This window comes from Pantherophis guttatus, chromosome 3 (assembly GCF_059756535.1).
Source record: "Pantherophis guttatus breed Tessera chromosome 3, ASM5975653v1, whole genome shotgun sequence".
NCBI classification, from domain to species: domain Eukaryota; kingdom Metazoa; phylum Chordata; class Lepidosauria; order Squamata; family Colubridae; genus Pantherophis; species Pantherophis guttatus.
The window spans coordinates 166,826,738-166,844,367 of NC_142065.1; the positions used below are offsets into that span (position 1 = coordinate 166,826,738).

Genomic DNA, 17,630 nt, shown 5'->3' on the forward strand with positions numbered 1-17,630 from the left:
TTAGGCAGATACAAATTTCTACTTGAAATTCTATGGATTGAACTTGGAATGATCTGAATATATAATATGTATCCTGCCAATAAATATTTACCCCATTTATTATCTCTATTAGAATTGTTTAGTAATTTAATAGCATTGAATGGCATGCCACAATAAACAAAAATGATTAATACTCCAACTGGAATAAATATAAAATCATTCAAAACCAATATAAAATATAATTAGAAAATGAAAATAAAGAGAATCGTCTGGTGTAAAAAAGAATTGTAATAAACTGCAATAGATAGACTACTGTTGTACAATACATTAAGCTACAAACCAACTACCATGTGTTTCAGCCCAATGTTTTTTGTAAACTGAGCCTGTGTCATTAGTTATGTTTCATTGTGTGTGCCAAAAATAGGGTCTGCTAGCAGGATTGGCAAGAGAAGTGGGAGAGAGACCTCTTTGCCCCAATCTTCCATTGTTGTTTGCAAGTATCCCTGAAAATTTCTGACCAAGGATGGATAGAGAATATGCGTGCAGCAGCCTCAGGGGCCAGTGTGAGAAGGACAGAGCCCTACCCCTACTATTAACTGTGAACAGTACATTGGATACAATTCCACATGTTTTATGCTGCAAGAGCTGAAAGATATCACTTTAAAACTGGAGCAGGAAAAGATAAACCCAGACTGTTTTTTGGATGGTCATGGGTGTGTTGAAGATGATATCATCCATTTTTTTGTGGTTGCTGAGGCAGCTCTAGTCTGGTTAAGACTAGGAGCTCTTCTGGATAACCTGCTGATGTCTTCTCATCATCCCTGTTGACAGCTAGGCTGTCCTATTACAGGTGCTAATGTACTGAACAATTATAACATTATCAGTTATCCTTCTTGTATAACATCACTGGAACAACTTTGTACAGTGTGCAATTGTATTCTGACTAAATACCATGTTTCCCCAAAAATAAGACCCTGTCTTATATTTTTTTGAACCCTGAAATAAGCGCTTGGCCTTATTGCCATGCGCTCAAAAGCCCGATTGGGCTTATTATCAGGGGATGTCTTATTTTGGGGAAAACAGGGTAGTTACTAATTTACACATTTTATTCAACTTAACATTTTAATTTTCCAGTACATAATTGCTAGTCCATAGACATGAGTCAAAATGTTTAAGAAGCTGCATGATTTTTTTTTTTGCTATTGCTGAAACAAAGTTATATTTTCAAAAAACATTAAAATGTTTTTCAAATGTTGCTAGTAAAGAGTATTGAAAAGAGTTATAAATCATATCTATAATGTTAGGTTTTCTGTGACTATACATAAAGAACAGTTCATAACATTTCATGGAAAGGTACAAACCACTTCATGACATTAAAAGTAACAATACATTAGGTGCCTAAAACTTACAGAATAGTGAAAGACCAATTAACTACTCTGTTTAAAAAAATGATGTGGTGGCTCAGTGGCTAAGACGCTGAGCTTGTTGATCAAAAGGTTGGCAGTTCAGCGGTGCAAGTCCCTAGTGCCGCGTAACGGGGTGAGCTCTGTTACTTGTCCCAGTTTCTACCAACCTAGCAGTTCGAAAGCACGTAAAAAATGCAAGTAGAAAAATAGGGACCGCCTTTGGGGGGAAGGAAACAGCGTTCCGTGCGCCTTTGGTGTTTAGTCATGCCGGCCACATGACCACGGAGACTCTTCAGACAGCGCTGGCTCTTCGGCTTTGAAACGGAGGTGAGCACCGCCTCCTAGAGTAGGGAACGACTAGCACATATGTGCAAGGGGAACCTTTACCTTTTACCTTAAAAAAAGATTAACAGTGCTAGTGCAAAGCAAAAAGGCTGAGTAAAAGTTGTAGTAACAGTAGTCTTTATCTTCATAGCCTCAAAATGTTAAAGGCATGCTGAATAAATAAAAGCCAGCTCTGCTAATTGGAAAAAATAATGTCATGGCTAAAAGAGTTAAAGGTAGACACATCACATTGACCAATATGGTTTTCCCATTGTAAAGTAAGGTTGTGGAAGCCTGATACTCAGAAAGATCCCATTGCTTTAGAACTGTTGGAAGAAGATTATTGAGAATACTTTGGACAGGAAGAAAATCTAATATGAAATGAAATAAAATCAGATTGTCACCGAAGCACTCATCAGCACTCATTCTAAACACAAGATGAGAAGGCTATAGAATCGTGGGAGAAAACGTTGCATCGAAAAAGCAGCCAAGAGAAGGCAAGGGAATTAGATGTATTCCCCTGTAACACAGAGATGAGCTTCCAACAACTCAAAGGAGTAGTTACTGACAATCCTGAGATAATCACAGCCACCTGGTCACAAAGCGTCTTGACCGAACGATTTAACTAAGAACGGTCCTGAAAGGAACGCCGGCAGAAAAGCTGCTTGCGTGAGATAGCGGGAAAGCTATTGCCCTCCAGTTGTCCTTGCTCTTGTTGCCGGCCTGACTCATCGGGCTCTTCTTAGGCTTGAGAGAACTTCCAGGTGCAGCCACATTTCGCACAGCCCCCGCCCCCATTCGCCCCCAATGCAAATCCAGAAGTTCGGCCCTAAGCGATGCAATACACTACTGGTTTCCCTAGAGGTCCCTAAGGAGTCTCTCGCTTCCTTTGTTCTGAATGGGGCCCTTCCCTTCTCCGGTTGCAGGATCGGAACATGCGCAGGAGAGCCCCGTGCGCCCTACCTCCGCTACCGCGGCCGGAATGGCGATATCGCCGTAGTGCCCGGATGTAGCAGCCGAAGCGTCAGGTTCGCCCCCTCCCCTTTCGAACCTGCATAAAGCGCGGCCAGCTTCTCCGGGTTGGGCGACACCATTTGAGGGGAGGGGGGTGTTGTGGGAGGGGGAAAGGCTGTACGTCGTGAACGCTGCGCTCCGCTGGCGGAGGCCGCATCCCATCCACCCCGCGGGAGGAGACCGGCCGGCCGGTCGGCTGGCTGTCTGGCTTCCCTTTTCAGGTCTTTTGTTGTTCCGGCGTTTCTGGGAAGGCATCCCCTACGGCCTCGGTTTCCCCGTTATTGGCGTCAGCGACTCTCCCGGCCTCGTCGCTGCACCGCGAGGGACGCCCCGGCGAGCTGAGTAACAATGAGCAATTCGAGGAACAACCGAGTGATGGTGGAGGGCGTCGGTGCCCGCGTCGTGAGGGGCCCCGACTGGAAATGGGGCAAGCAGGATGGCGGCGAGGGCCATGTGGGCACCGTGCGCAGTTTCGAAAGCCCCGAGGAGGTGGTGGTGGTCTGGGACAACGGCACGGCCGCCAATTACCGCTGCTCGGGAGCCTATGACCTGCGCATCCTCGACAGCGCGCCCACAGGTGAGAGGGAAGCCGGAGAGCCGGGGCGCTTCCCGCGGGGGTGGGTGGGGGGCGGGCGGTCTTGGGGGAGAAGCGTGAAGGTTTGGACCCTTTTTAGGGCCCGGCGAGTCTTCCCTGCCGCCGGCGCGACTGTCGGCGCCGTCGGGACACCACTCGGAGCTTCCCAAGAGCGGCCGAGGGTTGTTGGCGACTCTCAGTCGAGGCCTTGTTTGTCCGCAGGGCTCCTAATCATAGTTAAGGAACTCCCTGCTTAAGAGGGGGGCGTGATCGGGGAAGCCCGTGGCCAAAAGTTGCACAGGGACGTTAAGAGCTCAGTCGGTAGTCGGCACAGAAAATGTTAAAAAGGATCAAAACGCGCTTAATAGGAAAGGAAAGAGGTGTGTAACTGTGTAAATGCAGGTGATGGAGAGCCGTCCCCCTCTTCTGCCTTCAAGTAATGGGGGTTAAATCCTACATGTCTAGGTTTGCCCCTTTGGAGGTTAATTTCCATGTAAGAAGTTAGTTCAATTGGAACTTCTTAGTAAGATTTGGCGTTTCTTCAGTTCAGTTTAAGGGGAAAACACCCCCTTTATTCTATGGGACACACATACACAGGATGTATGATTGGGTTTTGCAACTTTGACTTGAATAAATATAAAAAGGGTTTTCTGAAGGAGTACTGCAAAGCATCTTTCATCTTGCAAATGTAGTCATGCTTTTTTTCAAGAGACAATTTCAGCATCCTTTTTTAAAAAGTATAGCGTTGAAGTTAAATATTGGGAGAGTTCTTTTTCCTTTTGTCCTCGTAACAAAGTCATTATGTCACTGTGAGTTACTCATTTTTTTAAAAAATAGTTTTTGATCCAAGTTTGGAAAGTTTTATCCCAATGCTTAAGATACATTTAGTCTTGGAGAAGATGCCCATTGTAGCATATTCAGCAACAGAGAAATAAATTTATATTTACATTGCTGCTTTACAACAGTGAGGAAATGTGGATTGTTAACGGCCTTATTTTCTCAAATAATTATTGTAATATGAAAAATATAAGGTTCTTAGAAATCAGTTGTTACTGAATTAATGACACTTCTGATATTTTATTTATTCAATTTCTATAGCCGCCCATCAATGACTTTAGGCAGCTTACAATTCAAAAAATATGCAACAATATTAACCTTTTAAAACAAAAACAATAGAAAATAAAATAAATATTTATCCAAAATAAACATGCATTCTAGCAGAGATACTAGGCCAGCTAACAATAAAGCCAGGAAATGGGGCACTTAGCACTTTCAGTACCCCAAGCTCAGGAACTCAGCTAGATTTTTAGAGCTTTATGAAGGCTAATAGGGTTGGGGCCATTCTAATGTCTGAGTTGAATATCCTCCGATATTTCCACAAATCAGAGGCTGCTGCAGACAATGGCCATCTTCTAGTCCCTACCAGCCAACACTGTTTGGCTGACAGGATCTGCAGCATGTCTAATATGCTAAATTGAATTGGACAAGTAGAGATTCTTGGGAAAAGGTAGTCTCTCAAGTAACCCGGTCCCAAGCCATGTAGGGCTTTAAAGGTGTCAACTAGCACTTTGAATTACACCTGGAAACATACCAGTAAAGGCATTCCAGTAGTAGTGGTGTTACACGTGCCATAAATCTGGCAACATTTACCACCTGTGCAGTCATATTCTGTTCCAGTTCTTTACCAGTTTCTGAATGCTCTTCAGGATCAGCCCCATGTAGAGCATGTTTCAATAATCTAGATAAGAGGTTACAAGGGTATGAGATACTGTTACTAACAGCATTGTGGTCGAAGAATAGGTGTAGTTGGCGCACACATCCTCGAAGGGGTGCAAAGACTGTCTTAAGCATGGTTGCCATCTGCTGTTTGAGCAGGAGCTATGAATCTAGGACAGGGGTGACAAATGGAGGCCCTCAGGCTGGATGCATCACGTGCAGGCCACACCCACCCCAGCTCCACAAATGGGGAAAATGTCACAAAATGTCATATGACAGCAACAAGATGTGGCGAGTTTGACACCCGGGGTCTAGGAGGACCCCCAGATTGCACAAGAGGTCTGTCAGGTAGTGCAGCCCCATCCAGAACTAAGGATGGAAGAACTTGTATGTAGATACAGGACTGCCCTTTTTATTATTATTTGCATATTTTCAATAAGGTATTCTTTGTTATGTAATATTAAAAATATATCCTAAAATTGGCAATTATTTTGTTTGATCTAGTAAAAAACTGAAACTTGATGTAACATAATTTTCCATTTTATTGTTTGAGATAATAAAAACATTTCCCAAAAAGTTAATTTAAATATGGACTTTGTATTGATATAATTTCTAAATTGGAATGTTGCCTTTAAAAAAAATACCACATTCATGTTTAGTGGGAAAAAGTTTGAACTGTCTGTTGGCTTTATCATTTAAACACTTATATATTGACTGAAATAAACCTTAAATGTTTTAGTTATTACAAAATATGCTTATTATACAAACCCATTTATTTCAATTTATATGACTGCCTATCTCAAATTCATAACTCTGGGTGGCTAGTAATATTAAAAGAAAACAGAAAAACTGAAAACACATAGCAGCCAGAGTAAAAACAAATTCATCAATCATAATTCAATATAACAAATGTAAGGATTCAATGTTTCTGTTCCTAGAAGATTATAACCTATTTGCTTAGAAAAGTTTAACTGTAGGGGAAAATGCTGATTTGGAAATTATGTAATTTCTCTTGAAATTAAAAATATAGGAAATGGTAGGAAATGCCAGACTAGTTCAATGATGCATTAGATTCAATAAGGCATTTGTGTTTGGTAGGCGCTGCTCTAAATTTTGAAATAGAAGGGAAGGCAACATAATAATGGAACTCACCTAATGATGTTGAAGATTTCTTGTAACTTATTAATTAGTACATATGAGTCTGAGAATAATTCAGATTCAAACAGCAAACTGACATAGTTGCCCTTTTAGGGATGCTGTCCTGTTCCTTTTTCTTGTTAATTTCTTTCATTGACTCCTAGTTCTATTCTTTTGTGAGATTACATTTTTTTTCTTTCTCTTTCTATGCCATGAAGAGAAAAGCCCATTTAATTTATAGTAACTATATTCTTTTTTAAGTTATAGTATCTAGAACCATGGACTGTTTTTATAATGGATTTGTATATAGATTTTAATGATACTGAAGTTGGTCAGTTCTAATATGTAAAGAGTAGCGAATTTGCCTATCTTGACAGATTGGATTGTTTTAAATATGTAATTATAGACCCAGTATTTTATATACATTCATATTTGATCATTTGACATAATTAGTACCTGAAGCTATTGTGTGATTAAATTGAATAATGTGGGCATGATAGGGTGTGGTTTGAAAAGTAATTGAAATTATAATAATATACTCAGTGCCTAGACTCTGTGTTTTTGTGTTTGCTTTCATATGTTCTGTTTAAAATACTATGTTAGTTGTATATCTATTTATAGGTATTAAACATGATGGGACTATGTGCGATACTTGTCGCCAGCAACCAATAATTGGTATTCGATGGAAATGTGCGGAATGTACAAATTATGATTTATGCACAGTATGTTATCATGGGGATAAACATCATCTAAGACACCGCTTTTACAGAATAACCACACCTGGAAGTGAAAGGTAGCAAATATGATTAATTTAAAACTATATTATTTAGAAAAATTCCTGCATCTAAAATGTTTACTAATGTAAAACTGAAATGTACTGTTTTACATTAAAGCAAGTTTTAGATTTTGGCAACAAACATTTTTAAATAACTTATTTTTGATTGGGCATCTCTTTAACCTATTATTAATATTAAATCTTAGGGTATTACTGGAATCTCGCCGTAAATCAAAGAAAATTACTGCAAGAGGAATCTTTACAGGTGCCAGGGTGGTACGAGGAGTTGATTGGCAATGGGAAGATCAGGATGGTGGCAATGGACGCAGGGGCAAAGTAAGAGTTCAGAGTACCATTACTGTTTCCTGGACAGTTCATGGCTAGTGGCAGAATATATTTATTATGTGTTCCTATTAGTGGAGGCTTCTGTTACCAATGAATGTGTGATTTTTTTTTTTGGATTTTCCTTCTAACTAGCAGCCTTTATCTGTTCTCTATGCCTTTAAAATATAAATATATGTTTACTGACTCATCCTGGTGTGACTCACTGACAGTGTAATAATACTGTAGTATACTGAGGTGATGGTGTAATAAAATTATTTGGTGAACAGGTAGTAAAAATTCATAATGGGTATGATAAAACGAGACTATAGTATATTTCTAACAGGTATTTTATGGCAGAATCATTTGCATCAATGATGACCTGTAATACTTTTTTCTTGATAAAGATGCTAATCAATCTTCCTCAGAGAACTTAATGACATAATGTTTAGTGCAGGGGTGTCAAACTCACATCACAGTGGCGTCATGTGATGTATTGGGACTTTTTTTCCCTTCGCTAAACGGGGCATGGGCGTGGCAAACATATGATGCATCTGGCCCATGGGCCAGGAGTTTGACAGCCCTGATTCAGTGGATTTCTTGAATATTATGGTTGGCTTATTTTTGATTATGTAGTGTAAATTTTTATCTATTACTTTTTAACTTATGAGCAGACTACTTGAAAAAACATGACCTCCAAAAAATACAACTCTTTGTTACCAAGTTTTGAGTGGGGCTTCATTACCTAAATCATATACTGTAAAAATATATAATACTAATAGAAAATATTAATGCTTAAAAAGAAGCAATAGTGATAACTGCTTTTAAAAAATAAGAGTAGACTCACTGAACCTTACTGACCTTAAGCTAGTTTGATTAGGCTTCGGCCTTGCAACCCATAGGTGGTTGTGGGTCACATTGCAGTCTTGTTTTTTTGGCTACAAGATAGAAGTTTATGTATTTACCTTGTCAGATGACTGTTAGGGAATAGACAAAGAGTGCATTCCTGCTTTTGTGTTTTTGATTACTATAGTGTTTGCTGATTATAACCATAATATTCTTCTAATAGCTTGCCAGACAAGACTTGGGGCACCATGTTTAAGTGAATTGGGTCCTTTCTAAATGACTCAATACAAGGAATTGATGTGGAAAATAGGAGGGATGTCTCTGTTTTACCTGCTGGTCTTTGGAGAATTCCATTGGTCCCTCATATTTTTAATCATTGGTGCAAAGGCATAGAATATTATTCAAATACTATTTCAATGGGGTTTTTTTTATAGTTCTTTGTTGTTGTTTTTTTAATGATGGTTTGTATTGTAATTTATTAGCAGACTTTTTGGGTATAACCAATTCAGTGTTTTTAGAAAAATAACAAAGATTCTTGCCAATTGTGGGATGATCATGATTTTATTATTTTTTTTAATTTTTGGTAGTAAACATGTATCCTTTTTATTTTGCTAGGTAACTGAAATCCAAGACTGGAGTGCATCAAGTCCACATAGTGCAGCATATGTTTTATGGGACAATGGAGCTAAAAACCTTTACAGAGTTGGCTTTGAGGGCATGGTAAGAAGTAAAACAATATAAAGAACTGAAGTATTTCATGTTGAAGTAATAACAATGGCCTGTGCTGTGCTATTTTCTTTTGTGTTATCCTTCTGTCAGTTTGCATGCTGTTAGGCGCTTCATTGTTCCTACAGCTATAGGGATAACTAATGCATATGCATAAGTCTGATTTCAAGCTAATTTTTAAGCTGGCTTCTTTCTCTTTATAATATTTCCTGTTTTAAATAGGTGACATTTCTATAAAATAAAGCTAATATCTTTAATAGTAGAGATTGCTGTAAATCAGTTCTGTGTTTATTTCCATCTTTTAGGTAGTAAAATATTTGGATTATTCATGAAACAATGCATTATGTTCATTAATTTTTTTGCTTGAGTAATCTTGATTTCAGTGATGCTAGGGCTACAGCTAACATTTTCTTTTGTTTTATTTCACATGTACATTATTTCTGTAATCATTACATAACATGAACATACTTGTTAATGGGCATTTTTTAGCATTAGTAAAATTATTCATTTCTTATGAAAATTGATTTTATTGGAGCTTGTTGTCTTTATACAAGTTGATACTGTAATCAAAATGCAAGAACCTCCCATTTTCTGTTTGGTAATAAAATAGTGTGATGCAAATTTTGGGAGAAGTGTACTTTGTTCAAAATTACGGATTAGTATAAATAAGCTTTTATCACCATCAGTGTTAGTCTTGCAACACAAACAGAGCACAATCAGCCAAAGTGCTTCGTTGATTTTAAAATCACTTTTTGAAAAGTTTTACATTCAAAATTCATGGTGTTGCATGTTCAAGCATAACTATAGTTTACTTGTTAAAAATAGCTTACTGAGTTCCATGCATGTACATGCTTTCCTCCCATGCTTTGATTTTTTCCTTTGCTCTTGTTACCAAATTGCAGGGTGCAAATGCAGAGGTTCTGTCTTGTGTGGTATAGTTATGAACTTTGGAAGTACCATTTACTGGTTTTTAAGATTGTTGTATTTAGATTATTCAAAGGAGAAGACATTATTCTTTGCATCTTGCATATGCCAGTTTACATTTCTGGGACTTTTGTCTCTTGATTGAAAAGAAACAGAGTTCTTTGTAGCAGCACCTGGTTGGAGTATACGCCACTTGTCCCTTTGCTCCCTGAGTTGCAGTTGATACAAATTAAAACTCAGCTTTCTTCCTGTTTGCTTCCTTCTTTAGTATATATGCCTTGAATGATCTTTGTCCAATGGGTATTGCTTCAGAGATAGAACCAGATATCTGTATTTGGATTAGGCATGGCAAGAACAATTAGACAAGAGAAAAATTAGAATTTGTTGCTAGGTATATTAATTAGAGATACTCTTTAGACTATTTATTTATTTATTTATTCATTCATTCATTCATTCATTCATTCATTCATTCATTCATTCACTATAAGCTTGCAAGACTGTCTTATTTTATGCATTTTTATTTGACTTTGCAAACACACATGTTCCCAAATGTTTGGGGAAACTGTGATTCAGCATTGTCACTGATTTTATAAGAGATGAATGTGCCTAAGTTAGACAAAGCTTTCTATTTGTTGAATGTGTACAGAGAAAGCTGAGTCAGCCTTGAGCCAGTGAGACTTGAACTACCAAAATTCTGGTGGCTGGCAATCAGCAGAAGTAGCCTGCAGTACTGCATTCTAACCACTGCGCCACCACAGCTCATATGGCTGTATCCCAAATTATAATTGCAAGGCTAGAGAATTAATTTAAAACAGTCCTTTTCCAAATAGTTTGTACAGATTTACTACAGAATAAATGGCAGAATTTCCTAATTTTTTTTGTTTGCCCTTAACAAATAGGGCAAAGGGTATGCTACAATTCCTTACATGTTTACTGGTAATAAGCTTCACTTAAAATAATCAGACTTACATCTGAGGAAACATACTGTGATTTTTCAGTCTCCAGAATTTTAACGGTGGTATGAATGCCCACTTAAAACCAGAGTCTAATTACTAGATAGTATCTACAGTTTAGAATACACTTAACATCTATAGGAAAGTATCAGTCTGTTATTTCTTTATGAATTATTGAAAGCTTTAAAAGTACCATTTATCAAGTCATAATAAATGTCTCAATCTTATGATGCATATATTGGTTCAGAGTTAAATTCTCTCTATGAATTTTTATTTCTTCTAGTCAGACCTTAAATGTGTCCAGGATTCAAAAGGAGGATCCTTCTATCGAGACCACTGTCCTGTGCTTGGTAAGATACAGAATCTGAATTCTGATACTTGGTGCATAAAGCTAAAGGGATGTATGTGTAGGCAATTTAATAGATGATTGATGACATTAATAACAGTGGTTATAAGAAAAATGCCTGCTTATGTAAGGAACCATAACTCTTGGAGGTAAATGTAATAAGTGAGTATTGTTTATTGGGATTCACAAATACAGTGATTGCTGGACTCCCTGCCAAGGAATGCAGAAGAGCAAGGCTGCAAATTAAATGTCCTCTGAAATTATATATAAGAATTAGAAAGGCAATGTTTCATTACTTTTACAGCCAGAATCTAGCATCTGATGAGAATGTGGGATAATTTTACTATGAACTTATTTGGAGCTGCTAAATTCTACTTCTTTGAAGTGATTCCAAGCCTGCCCTTTCTCCTGATGCTGGTGCCTCCTAACAAAAAGTGTCTGTCATTATGCCACTATATTTATTTCTTTCATTCTAAGGAAAAGAGAAGAACCTGATTATTTGCACCTTTCCTCTCCAGGTCATCAGGCAGATTTAGTTTGTCTTCTTTCACTGTAGAATTCAGAATCCTTTAGAGCAGGGGAGTCAAACTGGATTTCTTTGAGGGCTGGATCAGCATTGTAGTTCTCTGTGGACCGGCCGGGGGGGGGGGAGCAGGGGGAGATGGGATGGACACCTCCTGCAGCACCATGCCAACTAAACAGGGCACGCGGAGGCCTCACAAGGCCCCTGCATGGTCCATTTTCGGCCTGAACGGCCTCCAGCAACACTCTGCAGGCCAAAAACGGGCCGTGTGGAAGCCCTGCGAGTCCTCCGCGCAGCCCGTTTTGGCCAGCAGAGGCACTGCAGGCCAGTCCTTTTGATATTTCCAGGCTGGCCCTGCAGGCCAGATTTAATCACCCTGCAGGCTAGATCCGGCTCACAGGCCTTGAGTTTGACACCCCTGCTTTAGAGCAATCGTATGCAAAGATAGATCATTATGTGTCGCCCAGAGAACATTTTACTTAATATTTATCGTATTTTTCCAGACTATAATTGCATAAGTTTGTTAAATGAAGTGGTAATACTATTCCCTGATTTCACTTTTAGTTATGTAATGCTGCTATGTTTCTACATTACTGAGATTAGACTGCTAAAATAGCAATGTATCCTATTATATGTGAATTATGTTTTTATGGATGAAATTTCCAAAACATACATTCTCTTTAAATTCTTAACTTTAGGAGAACAGAATGGCAACCGAAATCCTGGTGGTTTACAGATTGGTGATTTAGTGAACATTGATCTTGACTTAGAAATTGTTCAGTCATTGCAACATGGGCATGGAGGATGGACTGATGGAATGTTTGAAACCTTAACAACTACTGGCACAGTTTGTGGAATAGATGAAGACCATGACATTGTTGTACAATATCCAAGTGGGAATAGGTATATTAATTTGTTTTTTTATAAAACAAATCATTCTTATTATGCAAGTTTTTAATTAGTGTTTTATATTTATTGTTGTGTCATGCAAGATCTCTAAATAAGAATGGAAATACTAATTCATATTGATAATGTGACTTTCAGGTATATGCCATGGGCTTTATTTTATATTCATTGCCCTATATTGCAGGGGTGTCAAACTGGCAGCCTTGCAATACGTCATGTGATGCAATCGAGTTTGACATCTGTGGTGTATAGTATTACTAGGAAATTTTTCCACTAATTAATAGGGTAAAAAATCTATATTCCATGAGTAATCTGCATTACTTTTGTTATAAACACATCAAAATACTATAACAAATAAGAATGGGACAGATTCATCATTTATTTCTTTTGATATGTTTTATGCACAGATTAGATCCTTTAAATTACCCCCCTCAAATAGAATTTCCAGGAATATAATAATTAATACAGCACATATATCTAAATATCTTTAGATTCTCCACTCTGCATTCTGTGTCATTTGTCCATTTCTTATGTCTTGCAACAAAATTATAATTATTAAAAGTATCTTCATTAGTTTTGCTTTATATATACAATAAGGATTATTTTTGTAAAACTTTGTACATTTGCTGTTTACCTTGACTGGAGAAGTATCTCTTTAAAACATTTAGCTTAGAACCTCTTTAACAGTATGATAAAGTAAGGTTGGTTTTAGTCAAGAGCACTACTTAACCAACAGTTCAAACTGGAATACTATTTTCATCCCTTTCCAAATACTTTTGTAAAGAAAACTACCCAACTCCCAATTGTCTTTGTTTAAGAATATTTGATCTATTTCTGTTTCCTGCTACAGTCTAACAGCACTTTCATAGCTTCAGCCTGAAAATCTGTGCAGTTCCTTAACCTATAGGCATTGGGTACACAAAGACTTTCCAGGTTAAACTGTTAGCAGCAGTATTCTTAATTCTTTGTACAGTTAATTCTCCTCCCTCTAGTAATAAACAAGTTTTTGTTGAGATCATACTACATGGAACAAGGAAACATTTTTCTATACCTTTAGACAGTTTTAGCTTAGAGTACTTAAAAATCTGATTTATGACTATATTCTTAAAAATATATGAGCAGTTTTATTTTTCAACTATCAGACTAAATTAAAAGACATGCTGAATCAAATCAAAGGTTTATCCAGCATTGTGTTTTCTATAGTGGCCAAATAGATGCCTGTGGGTTGTCTTATGCCATTGAATGATATAATTACTTCTTTGTTGTTGTGTTTTTCTTAAAAACCTTTTCCATTTAGCTTTAAATGATGATCTTGCTTTCCAGTATTGTGAGAAAAAGTATTTTTTTTTCTTTCTGACTTTCTTCACAACTTATTACAGTAATTTGCTTAATTCCCACATTTCCAATGTTTCATCCGAGGGAAGATCTTTAGTGTCTTGGTCATGGAGTTGGAAGGAGCCGTTTAGACCCTTGATTCCAATCTCCTGCTTCATGCAGAAATCCAAATTAATCTACTTCTTCCACAAGGCTCTCTTGCTTCTGTTTAAACATATCCTATCACCCTTCTGTTCAATTAGTTTGTTAAATTGCTCTCATTCTAAAAACATTTGCTTTGACCTTTCTTTTCTGTGTATTTTGTGATACCGTGATATTGGCAGTTATATATTTTAAAATCATTTTCTTAATTATTGTTAGATGAGATGTGCAAAATGTTTTCAGTAGGGACACTTTTTTGAGTTCAGACAATTGTTTCAGGTTTAAAACAATTCACTCTGAACTCATAGCAAACTTTTCCAGAATGTTCCAACTTGAAACAAAAACAGCTCTGGTAAGGTCAAAACAAATTTGTTAAGTTTCTTTTTAAGTTGGAAAAGACTACATTGAATTCTGAAAATACCTATAATACTTAATATGAATTTATCTTTTTTCACAGTTGTCACACATTTAGTCAGTGTTTTCCTAGTTACGTTTTACAGCTTAAAATCCCTTTGCTAGTCAGTCATTACAATCGAAGATGCTATTTTATGTCTGTATACAGTACATTCTGTATAAAATTATGATACTGTTTTTTCTCTCTAGTTTATATTGAATTATATTTGCAATTTTAATTTCCATTCTCCAGGTTCGAAATACTTTTTTATTCAGGCCTTTTGAAGTAGATTAAGGTCAAGAAACAGACATCAGAGGGATTTCAGGAATGCTACTTTATTGTTATAGGATATAATTACAGAATTTTAAAAGCCTCTCAGATTTTCTTTCAGCCCTATTTTATACTAAACAAAATCAAGGCAGAATTAATCTGAGCTTTTTTCCTGTGTTTTCCTTTTTCTCAGGACTGAGTTGATATTTCTCCTCCCTTAATGGTTCATTCCTTTACCAAGTCTAGCTATACATTCTTTTACACTTTTGCTACTGTTGCTGTTGCTGCTTATCGTTGTTGTTAGCTTGGTATTTGTTGTCAACTACCTGATAATTGAGAAGCAAATTAATATCAGCTCAAGTACAAACATATTTTTGCAACATCAGCTCTGTTTCTTACATCCATCAGTCTATTTATTCTTAACCTACGCTTTTTTTCTGAAACATTTTGTAAAACGTTTTCTTTTGTCCGTGACTATTAAATTTGCTTTAATAAAAGCTGTGAAAAGTTTTTGAAAGTTCAAATATCTGTCAGTCTTATCTGTCAGTTCACCCTAACTGCATAGTTAATCGTGCTTTGAAAGATTTGTAAGCCTGTCTTGAGAACTATCACGATTCTTCTTTAATAAGATTTATTCTACTACGTACTTGATATTTACTAGTATATCAGTAGGTCTACTTAGAATAAACCTTAATGTAACTGGCTTGTAAATTACTGGATTACCATTAAATCACTTGATTTTTTAAAAAATCCTTGAATCATTCTCACTTCAGCTAATAATCTGTATCCTAAAAGCATTGTTATAATATTTCAGAATCAAGCATCTTTTGCAAATGGGGGGCAAAACTGAGCAATAGTGAATAGTTATGCTTTCATAAAACTATAAAATCATTTGCCATAATAATGTTATTTTACTTTTTAGATGGACCTTTAACCCTGCTGTTCTTACTAAAGCCAATGTTGTCCGAAGTGGAGATGGTGTGCAAGGTGCTGAAGGTGGTGCTTCACAATTTCAAGTGGGTGATCTTGTCCAAGTTTGTTATGACTTAGAAAGAATTAAGTTGCTTCAAAGGGGACATGGTGAATGGGCTGAAGCAATGCTTCCTGTAAGTTTATATAAATATATTTGTTGTTATGTAATTTGAAATTAAAATGTGGATAAATTTATTTCAGGACTGAAGTGAAATCCTTCAATGAATGACAGTGAAATTTTAGAAAATTATGTAAATTATGTCCATTGGAAACAGGTTTCTCTTTCTGAATAAATCTTATTGATAATCAGGTATAATGAATCAATAGGGACGAAATGACTTTCTGCTTGGATAGTTTATTCCAGCAGTTTCCATTATGACACAAGTAAGCAATACCCTGTTTCCCTGAAAATAAGACCTATCCTGAAAATAAGACCTAGCATGTTTTTATACGTGCATCTAATATAAGACCTACCTCCAAAATAAGCCCCACTTAAGAGCCGTCTGGTTGCTCAAAGTGCCGTGGAGGCGGGGTGGTGGTGGAGCTGCTCCATGCACCCTGCAGCAGCTTACCTCAGGGCCCCCATAGCCAGGCCATCCACACCCTAACACCTGCCTCATGGTGACAGCACCAGCAACCATGTGTAGCAGAAGCTTACATGGCTGCCAGCCCACTTTTTCTGCTTGCTTGGGGCCACAAGGAAGCAGGAGACCAAAAAGTGTGTTGGTTCCATGGCCATGAGGCAAGGCAGGTGTCAGGACGTGGCTTAGCTGTGAGGGCCCTGAGATAAGCCAGTATGGGGTGCATGGGGCAGATCCATCTCTCCTGCCTCGCCTCAGCAGCACTAGTGTGCCACATGGCCTCCTGCCCCACTGCGAACAAGCAGAAAAAGTGGGCCTCCTGTACATGGGGGGTGGGAAATAAGACACCCCGAAAATAAGCCCTAGTGTTTCTTTTGGGCCCCAAAAGAAAATAAGACCCGGTCTTATTTCTGGGGAAACACGGGTAGTTATGAACTTGGAATGAAGTTTGAAGGAAATATTAAGTCTACCTATTTTTTAAGCATTATTGAGTATTGACTATGAATATTATTGAATATGAATCACAGAGAGTCCTCAACTTACATTCATCCGTTCGAAGTTTCAATGGCTCTGAAAAAAGTGACTTATGACTGTTTTTCACACTTAAAACCATTGTAATGTTCCCGAGGTCAGGAGATCAAAATTTGGATGCTTGGCAACTAGTTCATATTTATGATGGTTTGCTGTGCCCCAGGGTCATGTGATCGTCTTTTGCAACCTTCTGACAAGGAAAGTCAATGGAGAAGCCACATTCAATTAACCATGTTACTAACTGCAATGGTTCACTTAACAACTGTGGCAAAAAATATTGTAAAATGGGGCAAAATTCACTGTCTTGCTTAGCAGCATAAATTTGGGGCTTAATTGTGGCCGTAGGTTGAGGACTATCTGTATAACATTCATTCTCTCAACTATATCTTGTTTTATCTTCTAGCATTAGACATTTGTATAATCTTAAAAATGAATTTCTAGTATCTTAAAAATGTGAAAATCATCTGGTAGAACAGATTTCCCCAACTTTCTAGCTTTGTGGACCGGCGGGGGGGTGGGGTGGTTTGTGCAAGTGGCCGACAAGCACACACAGCTCCATTTGCCCAAAAGGCACACACGTGCCACACAAATGGAGTGCGCACACAGCACTTGCCCGTTGCTCGCGCAAGTGAGGATGTGCATGCGCATGGGCTCGCTGGCTGTTTCCATGGCCCAGTTGCAAACCCCTCATGGCCCAGTAGTGGGCTGTGGCCCACAGGTTGGGGAACTCTGCAGTAGAAGATCACTTAGCTAAAATGAGTTGGATTATTTGATTACTGAATTTATTGAAAATAATAAAAATATTTTATTGAAATGATAATAGAAATGAGCTTATTTTTTTACATACCAATGATTGATCTGCAGTCATTCATTATTAGGTCAACATTCACAGAACTTTATTGGAATATAGAATAAGATATCCATATAAAATGGTGA

At 37.6% G+C, this 17,630-nt stretch overlaps 1 protein-coding gene across 6 annotated transcripts in view; it reads left to right on the top strand.

Annotated features, from left to right (window-relative positions):
* The first annotated feature begins 1,172 nt into the window (after positions 1–1,172).
* MIB1 (MIB E3 ubiquitin protein ligase 1) overlaps positions 1,173–17,630 on the top strand; it is a 48,468-nt gene continuing 32,010 nt past the window's right edge. For 4 of the 6 annotated variants that reach the window (XR_004593324.3, XR_004593325.3, XR_009620182.2 and 1 more), the window contains exons 1-7: positions 1,173–3,300; positions 6,772–6,943; positions 7,132–7,261; positions 8,708–8,812; positions 10,979–11,045; positions 12,263–12,467; positions 15,533–15,716. Coding sequence is in view for 2 of the 6 variants with exons in the window: in XM_034429585.3 (XP_034285476.1) it covers positions 3,072–3,300; positions 6,772–6,943; positions 7,132–7,261; positions 8,708–8,812; positions 10,979–11,045; positions 12,263–12,467; positions 15,533–15,716 (1,092 nt within the window). In the remaining 4 variants the exon portion in view is untranslated. The remainder of the gene's footprint in view (positions 3,301–6,771; positions 6,944–7,131; positions 7,262–8,707; positions 8,813–10,978; positions 11,046–12,262; positions 12,468–15,532; positions 15,717–17,630) is intronic. The other 2 variants (XM_034429586.3, XR_015733350.1) reach the window with 2 other exon arrangements.